The following is a 19,576-nucleotide window of genomic DNA, read 5'->3' as shown; positions in this document are numbered from 1 at the left end:
TACATGAATGGAAATTAATGTGCACAAGCTGGATTGTCTGAAAGACAACATTTTCATCTTGAGGAAGAGACATTTTATGATATGAGAAGCAAACTGACTGACCGAGTGATTTGAGTTTGAGGAAAAATGCCAATCCAGATAATTTGTTGGCATTAGAGATGCACAATCATGAAATTATGGCCGATATCCGATATTTTATAGGGGGACTGCCCCATAGGTCGAACTCCTGTTGGGTCGAACAGCGTCGGCAGCTTAGATAATCACCCACGAGCGTCGGCAGGTTAGATAATCACCCGCGTCACGGTTACTGAGGTTAGGATTAGGGTTTGGGTTAGAGTTTGGTGGTCGATCCAAAGGGTGTTCGACCTAATGATATGTTACCATTTTATAGGCTCATATCTGTCGATAGATACCGATTCCGATATATATATATTACATTATTATATTAAAATGCAATATATATCTTATCGGAATCGGTATCGACAGATATGACACTGAAAATATCTCAATTTAATATTTGTATTTAAAAAAAAATCCAAATTGAAAAGCTTTCCCAGAAAACCCTGATTGAATCTTCAGCCTTCATCATTACAAAGGGCTTTTTCAGCTTCACATTCAAATGTGAATATTATACAAGCTAAACCGATCAGTTATTTTGATATCTGTTCGATACGGATAATGCATTTCTATGGCCGATATTGCCGATACCGAAATGATGGCCCGGTTAATCGTGCACCCCTAGTTGGCAGCTTTTGACATTGAAGTCCTACTGTATGACTTAGCTTTTTGGAGTATCTTTTGGTGACACCTAGTAGCTATGTGGTACATCTGGTACCGTGCATCATGTGGTGACACCTAGTAGCTATGTGGTACATCTGGTACCGTGCATCATGTGGTGACACCTAGTAGCTATGTGGTACATCTGGTACCGTGCATCATGTGGTGACACCTAGTAGCTATGTGGTACATCTGGTACCGTGCATCATGTGGTGACACCTAGTAGCTATGTGGTACATCTGGTACCGTGCATCATGTGGTGACACCTAGTAGCTAGAGCTTAAATCGGGCCTAAAAAAATGAGCCCGGCCCAACCCAGCCCGACAGAATTTCAGCCCGGACCGAGCCCAAGCCCGATACATAATTGACAATTGGAGACCGGCCCAGCCCGAAGACCGACATTCTAAACAACAAGCTTATATGATGCAGACGGCAGCATCCTTTTTTCCCTCATACAATATTGGTGATTCGTTAAGAACAGTGTCATTCTACCATTTTCCAACTGTCTTTATAGAGCCTATATATAAAAGACATTGTAGCAAGCACCGTCCTAATTATGTAAGAAAAAAAAACGTCGGAGCCTCGCTGGAAAACACAGCTGACGGCCATCGCTAAATCAGGAAGCAGGCGTACAGGCTATTAACGCTACAACATTCACACCACGTCTATAATATTATTAGGAAATCCAAAAGTGTCTGTGAATGGTTTCAACGATCTCCTCCGCTCCGCTCTGCCACAGCGAGAACGAGAAGCACCCACTGGCCATAGCAGCCACCGCCACACACGCACACGCACACGCACACGCACACACACACACACACACACACACACACACACACACACACACACACACGGGAGCACACTCTCAACTGAACGTTGCTCAACTGTCTGAACATTGCGCAGCAGCGCACATACAGTCACACACGCTCAACTGTGTCAAGTTGCGCCGCAGCGGTGCAGCGCAGCTTACACAGTCACAGAGACATCACGTTACCGTGCTGCGCTTGCCTACCGGATTATAAAAGACCGACCCGACCCAAAGCCCGACATATACGTGACAAATTGAGCCCGGCCCAGCCCGCGCCGCGCCGACCCGTCGGGTCCCGTCGGGCTCGGGCTGAACTTTTAAGCTCTACTAGTAGCTATGTGGTACATCTGGTACCGTGCATCATGTGGTGACACCTAGTAGCTATGTGGTACATCTGGTACCGTGCATCATGTGGTGACACCTAGTAGCTATGTGGTACATCTGGTACCGTGCATCATGTGGTGACACCTAGTAGCTATGTGGTACATCTGGTACTGCGCATCATGTGGTGACACCTAGTAGCTATGTGGTACATCTGGTACCGTGCATCATGTGGTGACACCTAGTAGCTATGTGGTAGATCTGGTACCGTGTAACATTTATAACATCTGTAACATTTATGTGGGATGGTTATTGATAAAAATCATGCTCCCATGTATTGCATTACCACCAACGTGACTATTCATCCTAGCAAAGATACATTAACTATAGGAGAATCATCCAGTGTGCGGACTGACTTCTCTATCCACAACTTTCCAACATCCCATCGTGCATTGCGCAGAATGTGGAGGCAGCTTCCGGCGCCGCAGCCGAGAGTGATCTACAAGCTCACAACGGTTGCATCTGCGACGCGACGTGAGCTTGTATGTCTGCTGTTAACCGGAAGTGTCCCGCAAATAATGCTACAGTAAATTCTCGCGGAAACAGGTGGATAGAGACTATAGACTACTTCTCTATTTGAACGTGTTCTTCTGTCCATCACCTGGAATTATCTTCTTTTTTTTTAACCAGTTACACAGTGTGACAATAATGATAATGCAGTTGGTTTAATATGGGCAAGGTCAGGACACAGTTGTCCTAAATCGCCACAGGCTGTGAATGTGTGTGTGTGTGTGTGTGTGTGTGTGTGTGTGTGTGTGTGTGTGTGTGTGTGTGTGTGTGTGTGTGTGTGTGTGTGTGTGTGTGTGTGTGCGCGTGCGTGTGTGTGTGCATGCATGCGTGCGGTCTCACTACAGGAGTGTTTTGATTCGGGGTGAAAGAGGAAGTTGTGTGTCTGCATAATGAGTATGTGCTGCCCCTGCAGTGCTAATGAAGGTGACTGACTGCAAGAAGAGGGCAGTGCGATGCCCCTCGCCATCTCCCATGGCGTGGCATGTTGTGCATGAGTGTGCATACAGTACGTGCACACAAGTGCGTGCGTGCGTGCGACGTGCGTGCGTGCGTGCCTTTATTGATTGAAGATTGACAGGAAAGAGGGAGAGAGAAATGGGGAGAGACACTCAGCAAAGGTCATCGACGGAAACGGGACTCGACCCCGCAACACGCTGTCAGGCATTAGAGCCTATGTGGTATGTACCCCATTACAACTTATGTGCAGCTTTTAATTTCTCCATCTAGATAAGGATTTCCTTGCTAATCTGTAAATGAGGGAGAGTTAATGCAGCTCTGTTTGATCGTTTAATTGGCTCTGATTTGAGGATTTGGGAGTTGAGTGACTGACTTCACTTTAAACACGGTTCACCAGAGTTCATTATGACTCCAGATGGCAGCAATGCAAAAAGTTTCCCAACTGGGATGATTTGCTGCTGAAGATCATTCAACACAGAAAATGTCAAGCCATTGAGGTTCCACATCAGACAATAAAATAAATAATGGATAAAGCTTTATTCATCAAACAAGGTTCTGTTAATTAATCTACCGGTAGTTTGCTTCACACATGCTTTGTTATGCATGAATCAATCAGAAAACAATCTGATATGTAGAAAATCTAATCACTTAAAACATATATAGAACTTTGTGAAGGATCAGTGGTCTACAGTGAATTAGCGGTACCCCAAAACAAATCTATTCCATCAAGATGTCTATAGTGCAAAGCAGACAGTGGCAAGGAAAAACTCCCATTCAATGGGAAGAAACCTCAGGCAGAACCAGGCTCTATGGTGGCAGGCAATCTGCATTAACCAGCTGAGGGAAAACCTGAGGGCTACTAAACATGCAAAGCCTGCATCAAATATGTTAATGGCGATTTAGATGATGGATGTCAGGCCAGTTGAAGGTAATGGTGGGCAGAGAGGTGTGGCAATTTTTGCACTTCAAGATGAACCATTAGTGGTTAAGTAAACCAGTAATCCTTCCTCTGCAGGATAATTACACAGTTCTATCAACTTCATTACCGATATACCCTGTTCCATTTCACACTTTGAAAACCATGCTGTTCGAGGTGAGCCAGAGAGTGCCCACATGCACGCATGCATGCATGTAGACACACGACCGCACGTCGCACAGTAACCCAGCAAGGAAAATCTCATTAAGATCAACCAGATTGCAAAGATCAAATGTCAAAAAATTTCAGGCATAGTGGAATGAATCTCCACATCCATCAAATATACAGGGCTAGATTCTCATGGGCCATCGTTGGATTATTATTTCCAGACTACAAAACAAATCAACAAGAGGAAAACAGCAGCATCAAGTTCACGCTACTCGTGACTGACAGCAGATCAACCAAATCATAACCATTACTGTAGTGTCATTACACTGAATCCAGACTGCATTCAGTGTGAGGTCATTGTTCCTCTGAGTGGAGATCAGAGTGAGGTTAGGGAACTCACAGTAATCTGCTTTCTCTGTAGAGGGCAGTGACCACAGTGATTAATGGATCCAGGGAGCTCAGGCCAATCAGAGGGCAGTAAAAACAGTGATCACTGACTGCCGCGAGCAGATCGGAGTGACGCAGAATATTGTACGATTTTTAAAGGGTTAGCGAAAAAGTTAAAACTCTCAGAAAGCGTGGCAGGGAACGGCCAAAGTCGAAAAACAACTTTGGCAGAAAATGACTTAAGAAACTATGCAGAGAAAACAACAAGACTTCCGCCATCTTCACACCTGGGGGGGAAAAAATCCATATTTGCCCAAAATTTGGAGGAACTACAGTAAATTACATATAAACAAGAGCTAAACTATTTTGTCTGGCCCTTCAATGCCATAACCTGACTGCGCCCGATGATGGCAGCAGTGCGTATGCCTGGCTGCGCTGCATATCGCTCTTCTACCTTCATCTGGGATTCCTCCGGCAGACTCGATGTAAGGGGCGGGCCATTTTTTGAAATTCTTTAGCAGGTGATTGGATGGGGCCGTCTCTCAATCACAGTCTGGGAGTGCCAACTCCAACCACTCATCCGCCTCCTGGGTTTCCACGTGGTCTGCAATCAGACTCTATTCAGGTTCAGAGCCGCTCAGAGCCCGCCCGTAGCTGCCGCTGATTGGTCCGGCCCGGGGCTTTACGAGCGTTATCAACTCCCACCGAGAGATCTCAGATGGTAAAGTAGGGCGGTAGCCTACGCACTACTGCCACCATCTGACGCAAGTCAGGTTATCAATGCCAGCCAAAAGAAGAAAAAAAAAATGGAGACAGAGAGAGAGAGATAGAGGTTGAGCTAAAACTGTCAAAGCAGTGCAGTGCACTGTGTGTGCGTGCGTGCATGCATGCTCACACACACACACACACACACACACACACACACACACACACACACACACACACACACACACACACACACACACACACACACACACACACACACACACACACACACACACACACACACACACACACACACACACACACGCATGCATGTATGTACAGTACAGACACACATGCATAGTGTAGTTGTCAGTGTGGAAGGTTCCTGCGCCCCCACATTAGACCCAGGTTTCCTGCAGCAAATTTCACCAAAGGTCCCTTGAAGTCATGGCTGTGTCAGCAGTATAAATACTCCTGCACTGTGTTGGGTTTAAAAGGTGAAGCCGCTGACATTTTCTCCCATGCATTATTCAGCTTCAATCATGAGCTCTCTGAGCAGAAAGTTTAAGGGGGTGCAGAGTTCACCGTTAAGACGACAATGTACTCTCCCCAAAGACGAGTTAGACCATTTTTTCTCCCACCAAAGGTTTATGCCAAAAAGGCGATTGAGTCCTTTCCCATTGCCTGTAGATGAGCATACCTTTTGGGTGTATTTCTGGCGATGTGTCACGTTCGACAACGTCACAAATGCGTCAGTCGAGTGCTTGCAAGTAGTGCTCTCTCTTGCGCTCTGTTTCTCGGGTGGCTCATGCTGTCCAGAGGCTATACACATTCCAATGTGATGGCAAATTGTTTTGAGATTGCTTGCCATGCATTATTCAACCTCCATCACGAGTCCTCTGAATTGCAGAGTTCAGCATAAGACTAGGGTCTTTTTGCCCATTGGTTTGTTCCGAGCTGCATTCATTCCACCACCAAAATGACATTGCTAATAAAATTAATATTATTATTGTGATTTTCATTTATTTGTTAACGGTGAATGGACTGCATTTTTATATAGCGCTATTCTTCTAACTGCCTGACTGCTCGTCAGGAGCAGTTAGGGGTTCAGTGTCCGTCTTGCTCAAAGTCACTTGGACACGTAGCCAGGAGGAGATGGGGGTCAAACCTAGAAGGCAGCTGCTCTACCTCCTGAGCCAGAGCCACCGCCGCTCTATATTCCAATCTTACTATTACAGTAGCAGTGATAGAATGCAGTGGAACATTCATTCATCTTTATAGTCTAACTTAAAGGAGCTATAGTCAACTTTTTCTTGAAAAACGGATGTTAAAATAAGAATGTTTTGAAAATATATAAAAAAAAAAAAAGCTTCATATATGTGTTTCTATTCAAAAATGACCACAAAAAGCGTAAAATAATGATAAAATAATCATTTTGGCCATTGCCAGACCAACACTTTGTTTACATTCTAGTCTATAGACTAGGATGTAAACAAAGTGTTGGCCCTACAATGAAAAGGTTGACTATAGCTCCTTTAATGTAACTATAATGTTTTAAGACAGTGTTTATTTAACTGTAACCTCTTTGTGAGAAGAGGGAGGCAACAGACTTCAGGAGTGTAGCTTTGAAGTCCACTGTTAGGCATTATTTGTTACAGACAATTATGAGAATATCATACATCAAACTTTTAGAGATTTCATTGCATTTAATGACTACCATCAATTCACCGTTCACTTTTCAAGACATAGATCAACATAAATACTGAAGCCGTGTCCTCACGGGTCTCCAGAACCTGATAAATGAATGCACAATAGGGAAGCTTCAGGGAAATTTGAATCTGACAGCATTCTGTTTATTTTATCAAGCGTTAAATGCACTTTTTAATTGCTAAACCATTTATCAAACTGTCAGAAACAGAATAATTATGAGGAAAAGAGAATGAACTCAAATTCATGTTTCCCTTCTTTCTGACTTGGCTCCACTCATCTAAGATGACAGAGCCTCCTTCCATCTAGACCAAGGGTCTTCAACAGGGGGTCTGGGAGCCCTAGGAGGTCCTCAGAGTTACTATAGGGGGGCCTCCAAATCTTTGTATGATAGAAACATTTTTCTTCTTTTTTATATTAACCACTTGAACCCTAGCGTCCATATTCTGAGAACTTTAGCCAAAAATAGCAGATCTACAAGCTCACAACCTCGCGCTGCGAGGCGTTGTGAGCTTGTAGATCGGCTATTTTCGGAAAAGAGGTTTGGTGTAGAGGGAAAAAGAGCAGACTACGTACATAGTTAAAGGTCAAGTTTATTAAGTGTTGACGGTTCAAGTGGTTAAATATATGAAAACACAAATGGACATGAATCCCAAATACACTGATGATTGTGCTGTCAAACGATGAAACTATATGGAATCTATGAAAAGGTTGTGGGGGTCCCTGCTTCATCTCTCTCTCAACTAAGGGGTTCTTGGCCTGAAAACGTTGAAGACCCCTGATCTAGACAGTGGGACGTTTGGAGGCTTGGGTTAGCTCCCCTAGCAGGAAAACTAAAACGAGCTCACAAAGATTCACAGTAAAAAAGTAATAGACAGTGCTCCGAAATACTGTACTTCAACTACTTTTACGTGTTTCGGCGTCAGAGTGTATCAGGCGTATCAGTTCTAGCTGACACAGTGCACAACCAGCCTCATCCTTCTCTCTTTGACCTTGTCCATGACCACGACCATAACATCACTAAAACAATGCCTAAACCTAAACAAAAACAACTGTCACAACATGCTTTGGAGTATTTGATGAAATAAAAACTTTGCTAGAATTTGAACCCAGATGATTTGAGCCCATGTTCCCACCATGGGATCATGGGTGGGCTGCTACACCCATAATCTGGCTTAAATCGTCAGATCATGGGTTCCTAGCATCTTAACACAGTGTGCTACTGAGCGTGCTGTTCCATCACGGTATTTGATGTTATTTGAAGGTTTATCCAATGATAGCTCGTAACTGTGTTACTTGGCCACACTTTATTCTCTGAAGTAGACCCACATTAGAGACAATCCCTGGAGCAATAACTTGTTAAAGAGTAGAACAGACAGACGATGATGTTCACCTGTTGAGCTGGTAACATGTCATAAGGTCGAACACCCTTTGGATCGACCACCAAACTCTAACCCAAACCCTAATCCTAACCTCAGTAAAACTATGCCTAACTCTAACCCTAAACCTAAACTTAACCTCAGTAACCGTGACGCGGGTGATTATCTAACCTGCCGACGCTCGCAGGTGATTTTCTAACCTGCCGACGCTGTTCGTTCCAACGGGAGTTCGAACAATGGGGCAGTCCCCGTTGAGCTGGTTCCTCTTTCTACTAGATTACACTAATTTAATGTAAAAAATAGGAACAAGAAAGGTAGCTCGCAACTCACTTTTGGTAGCTCCCTAGGAGATTCAAAAGCAACCTTTCTTGTTCTTAGTAATACTGTTTTGGCAGTTTTAGCTCAGCACCAAACAACGGAGGATGTGCGTTATTTTTTCTTTGAATGTAATACAATACTCATGCAAACTAAGCCTTTTCCTAAGGCTGTTAAGGCCTCTGGGAGGAAGTGACATCTGTTATAAAAAGGGTTTTAATGTCAGGGAGCACTCCACTGAAACAACACAGCAGATCAAATGGAGAATTCTGGGAGCAATAGCTTTTTCTATTTATTTTTGGGCGAGGCCAAAGGCCATGACATGTTGTTCCCGACAACGAGGCGACAGAGGAATGGAGATTGATACAGACTCTCTGAGGGTTTCCAGTACGAGACAGAGAGGAACAGGTCTCCACCGTCCCAGAGAGGGGAACAGATCATCAAGACAGAGATGATGTGGGACCAAGTGTAGCCCAGGACGGAGCAGAGGAGAATAGAAATTCTTTAATATATTGGCAGCACTCGTGTAGTGGAAAGGCCACTGGGGAAGACGAGAGATGATCCATGATCTCACCTTGCATTCCCTCTGCACACCTTCATATCTGCAAGGCTTTGAGGATCCACAGCCCTCCTTTCTAGTGAGATTCTAACTCAATATGTAAATGAAGAGAAGTGATGTGGAAACTATTAGCTTTGGAATGAAGAAAGGAACCACAAGAAAACCCATGAGAGAGTAAAATAATTGACCCCAAACCACAGAAATATATTGAAATAAAGTAAATTTCACATTCATTGATGAAATAGTTAGTGAACTTAAAAGAGCATTTAGCCCTAGATGTATGGTCTAAATGGTGATGTATAATATGGCCCCCTATGGTCATTTGCAAGAAGATTGTTCAGTTAAGAAGGTTAAGGAAAATCTCTGGGGAAAAAAGCACAGAGGCATAGAAACGAATGAATTCATGGAGTTAAGAATGTCTCCTTGAAGTGAAGTTTGAATTTCCATCATGTGGCCAAAAAAAAGAAAGAAAACACACTGCATTCTAGCCATGGCTTAGCCTTAGATAAACACTGTGATTTCCTTAACTCGATCATAATTCATGCAATTTTCATCAGCCTTCCATCAAACTCTGACCTGCTATCATAATTTGTGCTGGTGAATACACGGAAGTAATTAGAGAACAAGACAAAGAGTCCCACTAGCAGCCCCTTCATGCTATACTCCCTACACTCTATTGGAATTTGGCCAAAGGGTAGCACTAGACTAGAGGGATATCCACAGGGCTACCAAAGTCAATAGGTTTCATCCTGAAATGTACTGGCTGGCTGATTAGGTAGATATGAGACATACAATATTGTATGAAAAGTTGGTATTTTGACCTGAGGGTTTGCGCAGCAAATCTATAGTGGTAGATTTTGACAGCAAACCTCTACAGCGTGTGCAGGGAATTAACTTTTCCTACCGGGCAGAGTGGCAGATGGTCTCCATAATTTTCTCTCCAGAGACTAAATGTAACCACATTATGTTATACTGCGTCAGTTCAGAAAAAGCTAAGGTATGGCAACATGACTGGTGAAGACACCAGTCATGTTGCCATACCTTAGCAACAGGCATGATACATTTATTTTAAGAAGTACATTTTATTTTTCCCCCCCGTTTCTACAGTTTCTTGGGCTGGATATGGCAGCCTGGAACGGTTGTTCAAGTGAAGCTAAACTTGGCATGTTAGTAAACGTGCCAGAATTAACAATAATGCATTGCACCTGTGCAGCTGACCTGCGGAACCTGGGAATATACCATTTTGTCAAGATGGGGAGAATAAAAGTGTGGAGAATATAATTATAATACCTTGTGACCATTTTGTTAAATTTTGCATTTGTAGTTATTTTACTGTAATTTAACAACATGATAACCAGCATAGACAGACAAAGAGACATTCATGGATTTATATTTAAAAGTAACTTTTATTTTCCCCCCTGGACCCAGGGTATGGCAGCTGCATACCCCTGCCATACCCAATTGACGCCCCTGAAATGCAGTCATGGCGGGTGTTCATTTGGGACCCGGAGTGAGTCACAGACATTCATCTGTTCTAAATAGTGCATTTTAACCGTATTGTATCAGTTAACTGTTAATTAACCATTGATGAGTGTCGGCTAACGGTCATGAAGAAAAAATCTAAACGGACATCCCTAGAGAGATACTGTAATGAGAGAAAGTGAGTGGGTCTATAATGAGAGATACTATAATGGGACAACCAAGATGACATGCTAAAAATTGCCTGCCACTTTTTGACATCCATTTGACCTTTCTGTCCAATCATTTCCTCTCTCAGATCCAGGGGCGTCAATTGGGTATGGCAGGGGTATATGCAGCTGCCATACCCAATAAATAAAAGTTACTTTTAAATATAAATCCATGAATGTCTCTTTTTCTATCTGTGCTGGTTATTATGTTGTTAAATTACAGTAAAATAACAACAAATACAACATTTCACAACATGGTCACTTTAACAAGGTATTATAATTATATTCTCCACAAATGTATTCTCGCCATCTTGACAGAATGGTATATTCCCAGGTTCCGTAGGTCAGCTGCACAGGTGCAATGCATTATTGTTAATTGTGGCACGTTTACATGCCAAGTTTAGCTGCACTTGAACAACCATTCCAGGCTGCCATATCCAGCCCAAGAAACCGTAGAAACGAGAGAAAAAATAAAATGTACTTCTTAAAATAAATGTATCATGCATGTTGCTAAGGTATGGCAACATGACTGGTGTCTTGCACGTGAGCGAAGGCGCGCGTGCAAGACACCAGTCATGTTGCCATACCTTAGCTTTTTCTGAACTGACGCCACTGCTCAGATCAGACAGAACTAAATCATGTTCCTCTCTCTCTCTCTCTCTCTTCCCCCCCCCCCCCCCTCTCTCTCTCTCTCTCTCTCAAAGTTGAGTTAAAAATATATTGAAGCTAAATGTATAACGCATTGATAATTATTTCGTTTGTGAATCCATCATGGTGGCATGCGTAATGTCAATGAAATACTCTCTTTTATTTTATTGTTTATAATGTCAACCTGGGGAGAGCCCTGAACTGAGCTCATGCTTCCTTCAGTGCATGAGGAGCGACAGGCCGCTTCTTATCACCTGACAGAGGGGAGCTTCCCCGGTTGGACATAGTGCGTGGAAGGAACACGTTATTCCAACCTGTTCCATTTCCCTCCATCAAATGAAATACTCTTTAAAGCGCTGCAGGTGCTGAAGTCAATCAACAATGACCTCCATAAAGACATGATAGTCCAGGTTGTATATTTCATATCATCAGGCCAGTGTCACCTACCTGTAGGGGATCCTTCCAGCACCTGTCCTGAGTAGCTCGTCTCTTTGAAGATCGGCCTGTTGTCGTTCTGGTCGATGACAGTCACTACTAGAATTGCGGGGCCTTCAACCAGGTTACCACTCAGATCTATGGTCGAAACTTCCAGCTGAGGGGAGAGAGAAGACGAGAGACGAGATTCAACTATTTGTGTTGAGCTCATACTGTTTAAACACAGTTTTATGTCAACTCAGTTTAGCCCACTTAGTTCAGTTAAAGCTGTACTGTGGAAGCTGCTCAACTAGTGGTCAGTAGCGGTATTGCTTTTTTCGTCCGGAGTCGCCGCGGACCACTGGAACGGGGGTCTGCGGACCCCCGCGGCCGTCGCGAGCACCTCCGCCTCGCCGATACGATTCCGTAGAGCCGTCTCCCATCATTTTTAGACCAGGATTGAGGGAGTAGCAAGCAAGATTCCTTCACCAATGTAAACACAGTTGCTGAGGGAAGCTACTTCCTTTAGAGACAGCAAGACTCGCTGTGATTGGCCGGTGGTGTATGATCGGCGCTGTGATTGGCCGGTAGTGTATCATGTGGGAGATGACATCATTTTGCCGGGAAATTCTCCCCCCCTCACAACTCATAGAAAACATATAAAGAGAAGGCTTCAGAAGCTGAAAATAACAGAGTGGGGGTTCTAAAACTTTAGCGATTTAACAGTTAGGACAATTTTAAGATTTGTTTTATAAAAAAAGTTACATGGTATAACTTTAATTTATGAAGGAAGAGCAGACTCAATGTTTCTCTCATAATCCTCTTCCTATAAATGATGATGTTATGGAGAGAGAAGACGAGAGACGAGATTCAACTATTTGTGTTGAGCTCATCTGATTTGATCTAATTTACTGTTTAAAAACAGTTTTGTGTCAACTCAGTTTAGTCCACTTAGTTCAGTTCATTTATGAAGGAAGAGCAGACTCAATGTTTCTCTCATAATCCTCTTCCTTGAAATGATGATGTTATGTTTTTGCTCTACGTTCTGTGCACAGTCCACGGCTCATTATTGTGAAAACAGTCGAGCAGCTTGTTAAGCCAACAGCTTCACAACTGCTGACAAGTCTCTTTGAACAATACAGCGCTGTCAGATTTACATTTTAATATCGCTGAACTGGGTTCAACTACATTTATTTTAATATCTGAATGCAAATGGGAAGATAACACACAAGACAAACAGTGATTCCAGCATTTGGTCCATTCAACTGTGCAACAACAGAGGAGATAGAAATATAATTCTTGAGTAGAGTACTACATCCACAGTGACAACGCTGACCCAGCCCTCTGAGCAAGAATATCCATCATCCATAATACCCTCTCTGTCGGGCAGAAACCTCTTATCTCTATATTCTAACTTTCTTTTAATACTACAGCAAAAGTAGCAGATCCACAAGCTCAAAACGCGTCGCGAAGTGACAAGACTTGAGCTTGTAGATCTGCTACTTTTACCATTTTTGAATTAGAATCCCCACCTTACCCGAAAGAGACGATATACACATAGACAATAGGGTATTAACAAAAAAGTCGACTCAATCGACTTCATTACACAAGTCGACTCCCACCAGAGAAAGTCGAAAGTCAAAGTTGAAAAAAATAAAATAAAATACTTTCTATTGTGAAAATAGCAGATCTACATGCTCACAATGCCTCGCGTTGCGAGGCATTGTGAGCATGTAGATCGGCTATTTTCACCTTTCTGCCTCTATATATTTGACAATTTGGACAATGTTAAATTTGTCATTTTAGAGGTATTAAAACGTCCTTAAATAGTCACTTTAGAAATGTGAAGATACCCTCAATACACTTAAACTTTATGTTGGTTTGTTTACAGTTGAGTGAGAAAACAATGTTTCACATTAAGTTAATCATCTGGGGACCCCCCAAATAATTGGGGGGTCGTGTGTGATGTGATGACGTCATCAAACGATAAAGTCGATTTCAACTCAACTTTTTACTGAGTTGAGTCGACTTGCAAAGATCATTAATGCCCTAATAATAATAATAATAATAATGCATTTTATTTGAGGCGCCTTTCAAGACACTCAAGGTCGCCGTACAGGTTAAAAACAGTCATTAAAAACAGGCAGAAGAAAGCATACATCAACATGTTAATTACAAAATACACAATATCAAAACACGAATAAAAAATAGAACACTGAAAATAGTAATATAAATAATACATCATAACAAGAATCAATAGTAAAAGATAAGTGAGGGTAAGTGAACAGATAAAAAGGGGTGATGTGGGTGTGTTAAAGGGAGTAGGCCAGTTTAAACAGGTGAGTTTTGAGTTGAGATTTAAAAATGGTTATGGAGTCAGATTGTCGGATATGAGGGGGTAATGAGTTCCAGAGTCTAGGTGCAGTACAGCTAAAAGCCCTGGCACCCATGGTGCCGATGCGGGCACTGTCAGCAGGCACTGTCAGGAGCCCAGCTGAGGAGGAACGGAGGGGACGGGAGGGGACATAACCATGGAGAAGGTCGGAGAGGTAGGTGGGGGCGAGGTTATGGAGGGCTTTGTAAGTGAGGAGGAGGTTTTTGTAGTCGATACGGTAGGGAATGGGGAGCCAGTGGAGTTGGATGAGGATGGGGGTAATGTGGGCGGATAGTTTGGTACGGGTGATGATCCGTGCAGCTGAATTCTGAATGATTTGAAGTTTATGGAGTAGTGTGGTGGGTAGGCCAGAGAGAAGTGAGTTACAGTAATCGATGCGGGATGTGACAAGAGCATTAGTGAGGATTTCAGTGCTGGATTGGGACAGTGATGGGCGGAGTCTGGAGATGTTACGGATGTGAAAGAAGGCAGACCGAGTGATGTTATTTATGTGGGGTGCAAAAGAAAGGGTGCTATCTAGGATGACGCCGAGGCTCTTAACTTGGGGGGAGAACGGAACAGGGAAGTTATCAATGGTGATGTTGGGGACGGTGGTGAAGTTGGACAGTGTGTTTTTGGAGCCGATGAGCAGGGCCTCGGTTTTACTGGCATTTAACTTTAAAAAGTTCCTGCTCATCCAGCTCCGGATGTCCTGGAGACATGCAGTGAGGGAGGGGGGAGGGAGGGTGGTGGAGGGTTTGGTGGAGATGTAGATTTGAGTGTCATCCGCGTAACAGTGGAATTGGACACCATGGTGACGGAGGATTTTACCCAGGGGGAGGAGATAGATGATAAATAAGAGTGGACCCAGTACTGACCCTTGGGGAACACCCAGTGAAACCGACGAAAACCCAGATCTGTGCTCCCCCAGCTGGACAAACTGTTGTCTGTCCGTGAGATAGGACTCAAACCAGGAGAGTGCAACACCCGTGATCCCTATGTTAGCCAGGCGCTCCAGGAGTAGTGGGTGGGAGATGGTGTCAAAGGCAGCCGAGAGGTCGAGGAGAATGAGAATGGTGAGTAGTCCAGAATCAGCTGCACGGAGGAGGTCGTTCGTGATTTTTGCCAGGGCTGTTTCGGTGCTATGGTGGGGGCGGAAACCGGATTGAAAGGGTTCATAGAGGTTGTTGGAGTTGAGGTGTGACTGGAGTTGGGTGGCGACCACTCGCTCGAGGGATTTAGAGATGAAGGGGAGGTTGGAGATGGGGCGGTAGTGGTTCAGGTCAGTTGGGTCGGCGCCGGGTTTTTTAATGATGGGGGTGATTGCGGCCATTTTAAGAGCGGGGGGGACTGATCCGGAAGTGAGGGAGGCGTTGATTATGTTAGTTATTATAGGGGAAATGGATGGGAGGCAGGCTTTGACGAGGGTAGTAGGAAGGGGGTCTAGTTGACAGGTGGTGGATTTAGATTTATGGATGAGCTCAGAGATGGTGGATTCTGAGGTGGGGGTGAAGTTGGAGAGGGGACTGGGAAGTGGTTGGTCAACAGGATTCATCCAGGATGGGTCGACTGATGGGGTGTTTGATGAGGCCAACTGTTGGTGGATGGTGGTGATTTTGGTGGTGAAGAATTGGAGAAAGGCTGTGCAGGTGTGAGAGGGGGGGGCTCTAGGGGGCTGGAGTAGGTGACTGACTGTGGAGAAGAGGGCTCTGGTGTTGCCTTTCCCATTGTTTATGAGGGTGGAGTAATATGAGTTTTTTGCGTTGGAGAGGGCGTTCTTGTAATGGTGGAGGTGTTCAGTGTAGATTTGGGTGTGGATTGATAGACCAGTTTTATTGCGTAGACGCTCAAGACGCCGTCCAGTGGCTTTTAGCAGGCGGAGCTCGGGGGTGAACCAGGGGGCAGTGTGAGTGAAGGAAACGGTGCGGGTTTTCATGGGGGCCAGGGTTTCGAGGGCTGAGGAGAGACAGTCATTGTAGTGAGTTACCAGGTCAGCAGGAGAGGACGATGGGGGGGGGCTGGAATAGGAGTTAATTAGGGCGGTGAGATCAGAGGGATTTATGTGTTTAATGTTTCTGAAAGAGATGGTCCGTTGTTGTTTGGTTTTGGTTAGTGGGATAAGAATTTCAAAAGTAATTATTTTATGGTCAGAGTGGATAAAAGTGACAGGGATGAGGTTACAGGGAGTGATACCAGTACAGCAGATTAAGTCTAGAGTATGGCCTTTGTTATGTGTTGGGAAGTTAACGTATTGTGTGATGTCAAGGCAGTCCAGGAGTGAAGTGAAATCTTTAGCAAATGTGTTGGATGTGTTATCGACGTGAATATTAAAATCGCCCATCAGAATTACAGTAGGGGACAGTGCACATATGGATGTTAGTAATGATGAGAATTCGGTTAAAAATACAGCAGATGGTTTAGGTGGCCTATAGATGGTAACAATGATAGTGGGTTTTGGACCAGTCAGTTGAACAGCCAGAGATTCGAAAGAGGAGAAATGTGGGACCTTAACTGTAGTAAATTTTATGTTTTTGCGGTAGAGAACTGCAAGACCACCCCCCCTCTTCTTCCCAGAGGAGCGGGGTTCACTATAATATGTAAAGTCCTGTGGGATGGCTGCGTTGAGCTGGGAGAAATCATTTGGCTTTTGCCAAGTCTCAGTGAGGGATAAAAAGTCAAGTGAGTTGTCCGTGATGAGGTCGCGTATCAGGAGTTCCTTGGTGTTGAGAGCTCTCACATTGAGGAGAGCCATTTTTAAACAGACTAGTGGTGTGTAAATGATTGCTTTGGGGAGGGAGGTTAATACACAATAATAGACACCACACTGGCTGCAATTGCTCATTAGAACGATGCAACATCACAGCCACCACATCAAGAGGGTGAATCCATGCCTCCGGATGCACTTTTGCCCCACGCATGACCATTGAAGCAGGAGGTCTCCACACAATTATAATGACGCTAATAACGTGCTGAATTCTCAACCGATTCTCAAGCGGTTCGGCTTGTTACAAATGTTAACACATGTTTTGACACATGGATACAGTATTTGATGTTAAATAAATATAAAATATCGGTTTTCATAACGAAACACCAGATCTTATGTCAATTCTATCAGTGATGGTTTTAGGTACATGTACAGTATACAACTGAGGCATATTTCTGGCTTCCCCCCAGTTTGACAGTGACATTGACGTACAGCCCCAGCGGTCATTGCGGCGTCTACAAATGTATGTCTATGGCTACATCCACAGCAACAACACTGACTGACCATGGGCTCTGGGGAAGAGGCACTACATGACGATGACTCACAGCAAGCTGCTACCGCCCAGAGCATACTGATGGGGCCAACACTGTATGTATGGTATGTAATTTATGTAAATAAATAAATAGACATTCCCAGCCGGATCTGCGGGTTCTACGGGAGGTGGTGCGTACCACCTGAGCGTACCACATGGAGCCCCCTCCTGTCCGCGTTGCTGAATATTTATGACAGCAGGCTCTTAAGAGAAGAGCAAAAACGATTATGAAAGACAGGCAGAAACAGACTGTTTGTGACAATGCGAACTGGCAAGCATTTGAGGTGCCCTCTCAATGCCCTGGTCTTAAGGCTCAATAAGTGCTTTTTCCTGATGGCTGTCAGTGTCATGAACAAGAATAACAACAATACAGAAAGAGAAAAATATTATTCCTGTACAGATTGCTCAAACTGATATTGCACATTTTATAAATTGAGGCGCTAAGCCCCCCCCCCCCCCCCCCCCCCAATAAGTATACAAACCAAGGAATGGAATAATACGTGACTGTCTGTGATGGAACTACTCCATACGGACACCTGCAGTACTCCTTCAGGCCACAGGAGTGGGTGCTCACTTTAAGGGGTGTGAGTGTTAAAACTGTACTGATGTCCGTGGATCTGTGACTGTGACCCCAGACCAAATGGACATCTTATCTGCTGTGTTCTTCTTGTTTATCTGCACATGACATTTCCCCCGGCGACATCACCTCATAGCTCTGTATCCTGTACTATCCGGCCTATAATTAACTTCCATTTCAATCTAAAATGTGAATCTGAAGTCTCCTTTACTTCTAGTCTAGAGCAGACAAATGCATCAGAGAGAGAGATAGCCCCATTACCAAACCTTATCAGCGATGAATGACATCATTCCTACCTCGCTATCGCATGACTCATCTGTTTTAACTCTCGCAAAATGCATCGTCTCTCCACCACAACAGTGCCCCGATCGCATGATGTAATGACAGTGATGATGACACACATGGAGCTGACATTTAATGGTCACATCCATCATTCGTAATACATCCTGTGTCAGCCTCTGTCTGGATCTACACACAGACAGCAGCAGTTGTAGATCATCTTCTGTATGTACCAACGATCTCGTGAGTGTCAGTAATTACCGGTACTGGCAGTATTTTTTCTTTTTTTTAATGTCAAATACGGTAAAACATAATTCCATAGCTCCATTTGGGGGGGTGCTGTGACATGAAAAAGTTTGAGAACCACTGATCTAAGTGACCTACTGTAATATTTCTACATTGTAGCATTGTTACAAATCTTGAGTGCTTCTTCTATCGAAATGTGAACCTTGTCACACCTAATTATTGTCTGTTGCATTGTTTAAGTCTGGCAGCTTGTCTTAATCCCTTTGTTCTTTGCGCACGCACGCACGCACGCACGCATGCACGCACGCACGCACATAATTACACTCACACTCTCTGATATATCTACAGTAGGTCTCTCTCTCTTTCTCTCTTTCTCTCTCTCTCACACACACGCATGTCACAGTCAGAAACACAGCATTAAAAGACAAGAAGTTCTGTAGTGATGAAAACAAGGTTAAGTGCAAGGTGTACAACGCCAAGTTGTCCAACCACATTTGAAGATCCAACATACAGTAGAGGCCTAAGGCAGGGGGGTTCCCAAACTTTTTTGGCTCAGGGCACCCCTATACATATTTTTGTCATCCGAGGCACCCCTACATTATATTCATAATTTTCACTCCCAGCACATTATATTTATGGCATATTTTAGTGATTATGTAGCGAGGAAAACATTGAGATATTAACCATTTTGGTTAGAACTGTCTGAAAATAACTTTGAACTTCAATTTAAAATGATAATATATATATATTTGTTTTAAGTGTAAATTCTAAATATTAAATTCTAAATATTAGCCAATTATCTCGCAGCACCCCTGGACTGCCGTCAGGGCACCCCAGGGCCCCGTCACCCACATTGAAAACCCCTGGCCTAAGGAACACACTTCAGGACAGCTGTCCATATAGTGTCACTGTGAGGTTATAGGACACATGCAGGTAAAACCACAGCGCTAGGAAAATAGATTAAACTGAATACACGTTAATTGAAA

At 43.8% G+C, this 19,576-nt stretch overlaps 1 protein-coding gene across 1 annotated transcript in view; it reads right to left on the bottom strand.

The window, feature by feature from the left end:
• The window catches only part of LOC308294289 (cadherin-13-like), a gene marked incomplete at both ends in the record, with an annotated part of 228,901 nt that overhangs the window by 101,478 nt on the left and 107,847 nt on the right, over positions 1 to 19,576 (bottom strand). Inside the window, one exon of the mRNA XM_080737017.1 lies at positions 11,852 to 11,996. Coding sequence (XP_080593143.1) covers positions 11,852 to 11,996 — 145 coding nt within the window. The remainder of the gene's footprint in view (positions 1 to 11,851; positions 11,997 to 19,576) is intronic.

Source organism: Nannobrachium achirus (assembly GCF_963921795.1).
Source record: "Nannobrachium achirus genome assembly, chromosome: 11".
Taxonomy (NCBI): Eukaryota; Metazoa; Chordata; class Actinopteri; order Myctophiformes; family Myctophidae; genus Nannobrachium; species Nannobrachium achirus.
This window is presented reverse-complemented; position numbering and strand designations above follow the sequence as displayed.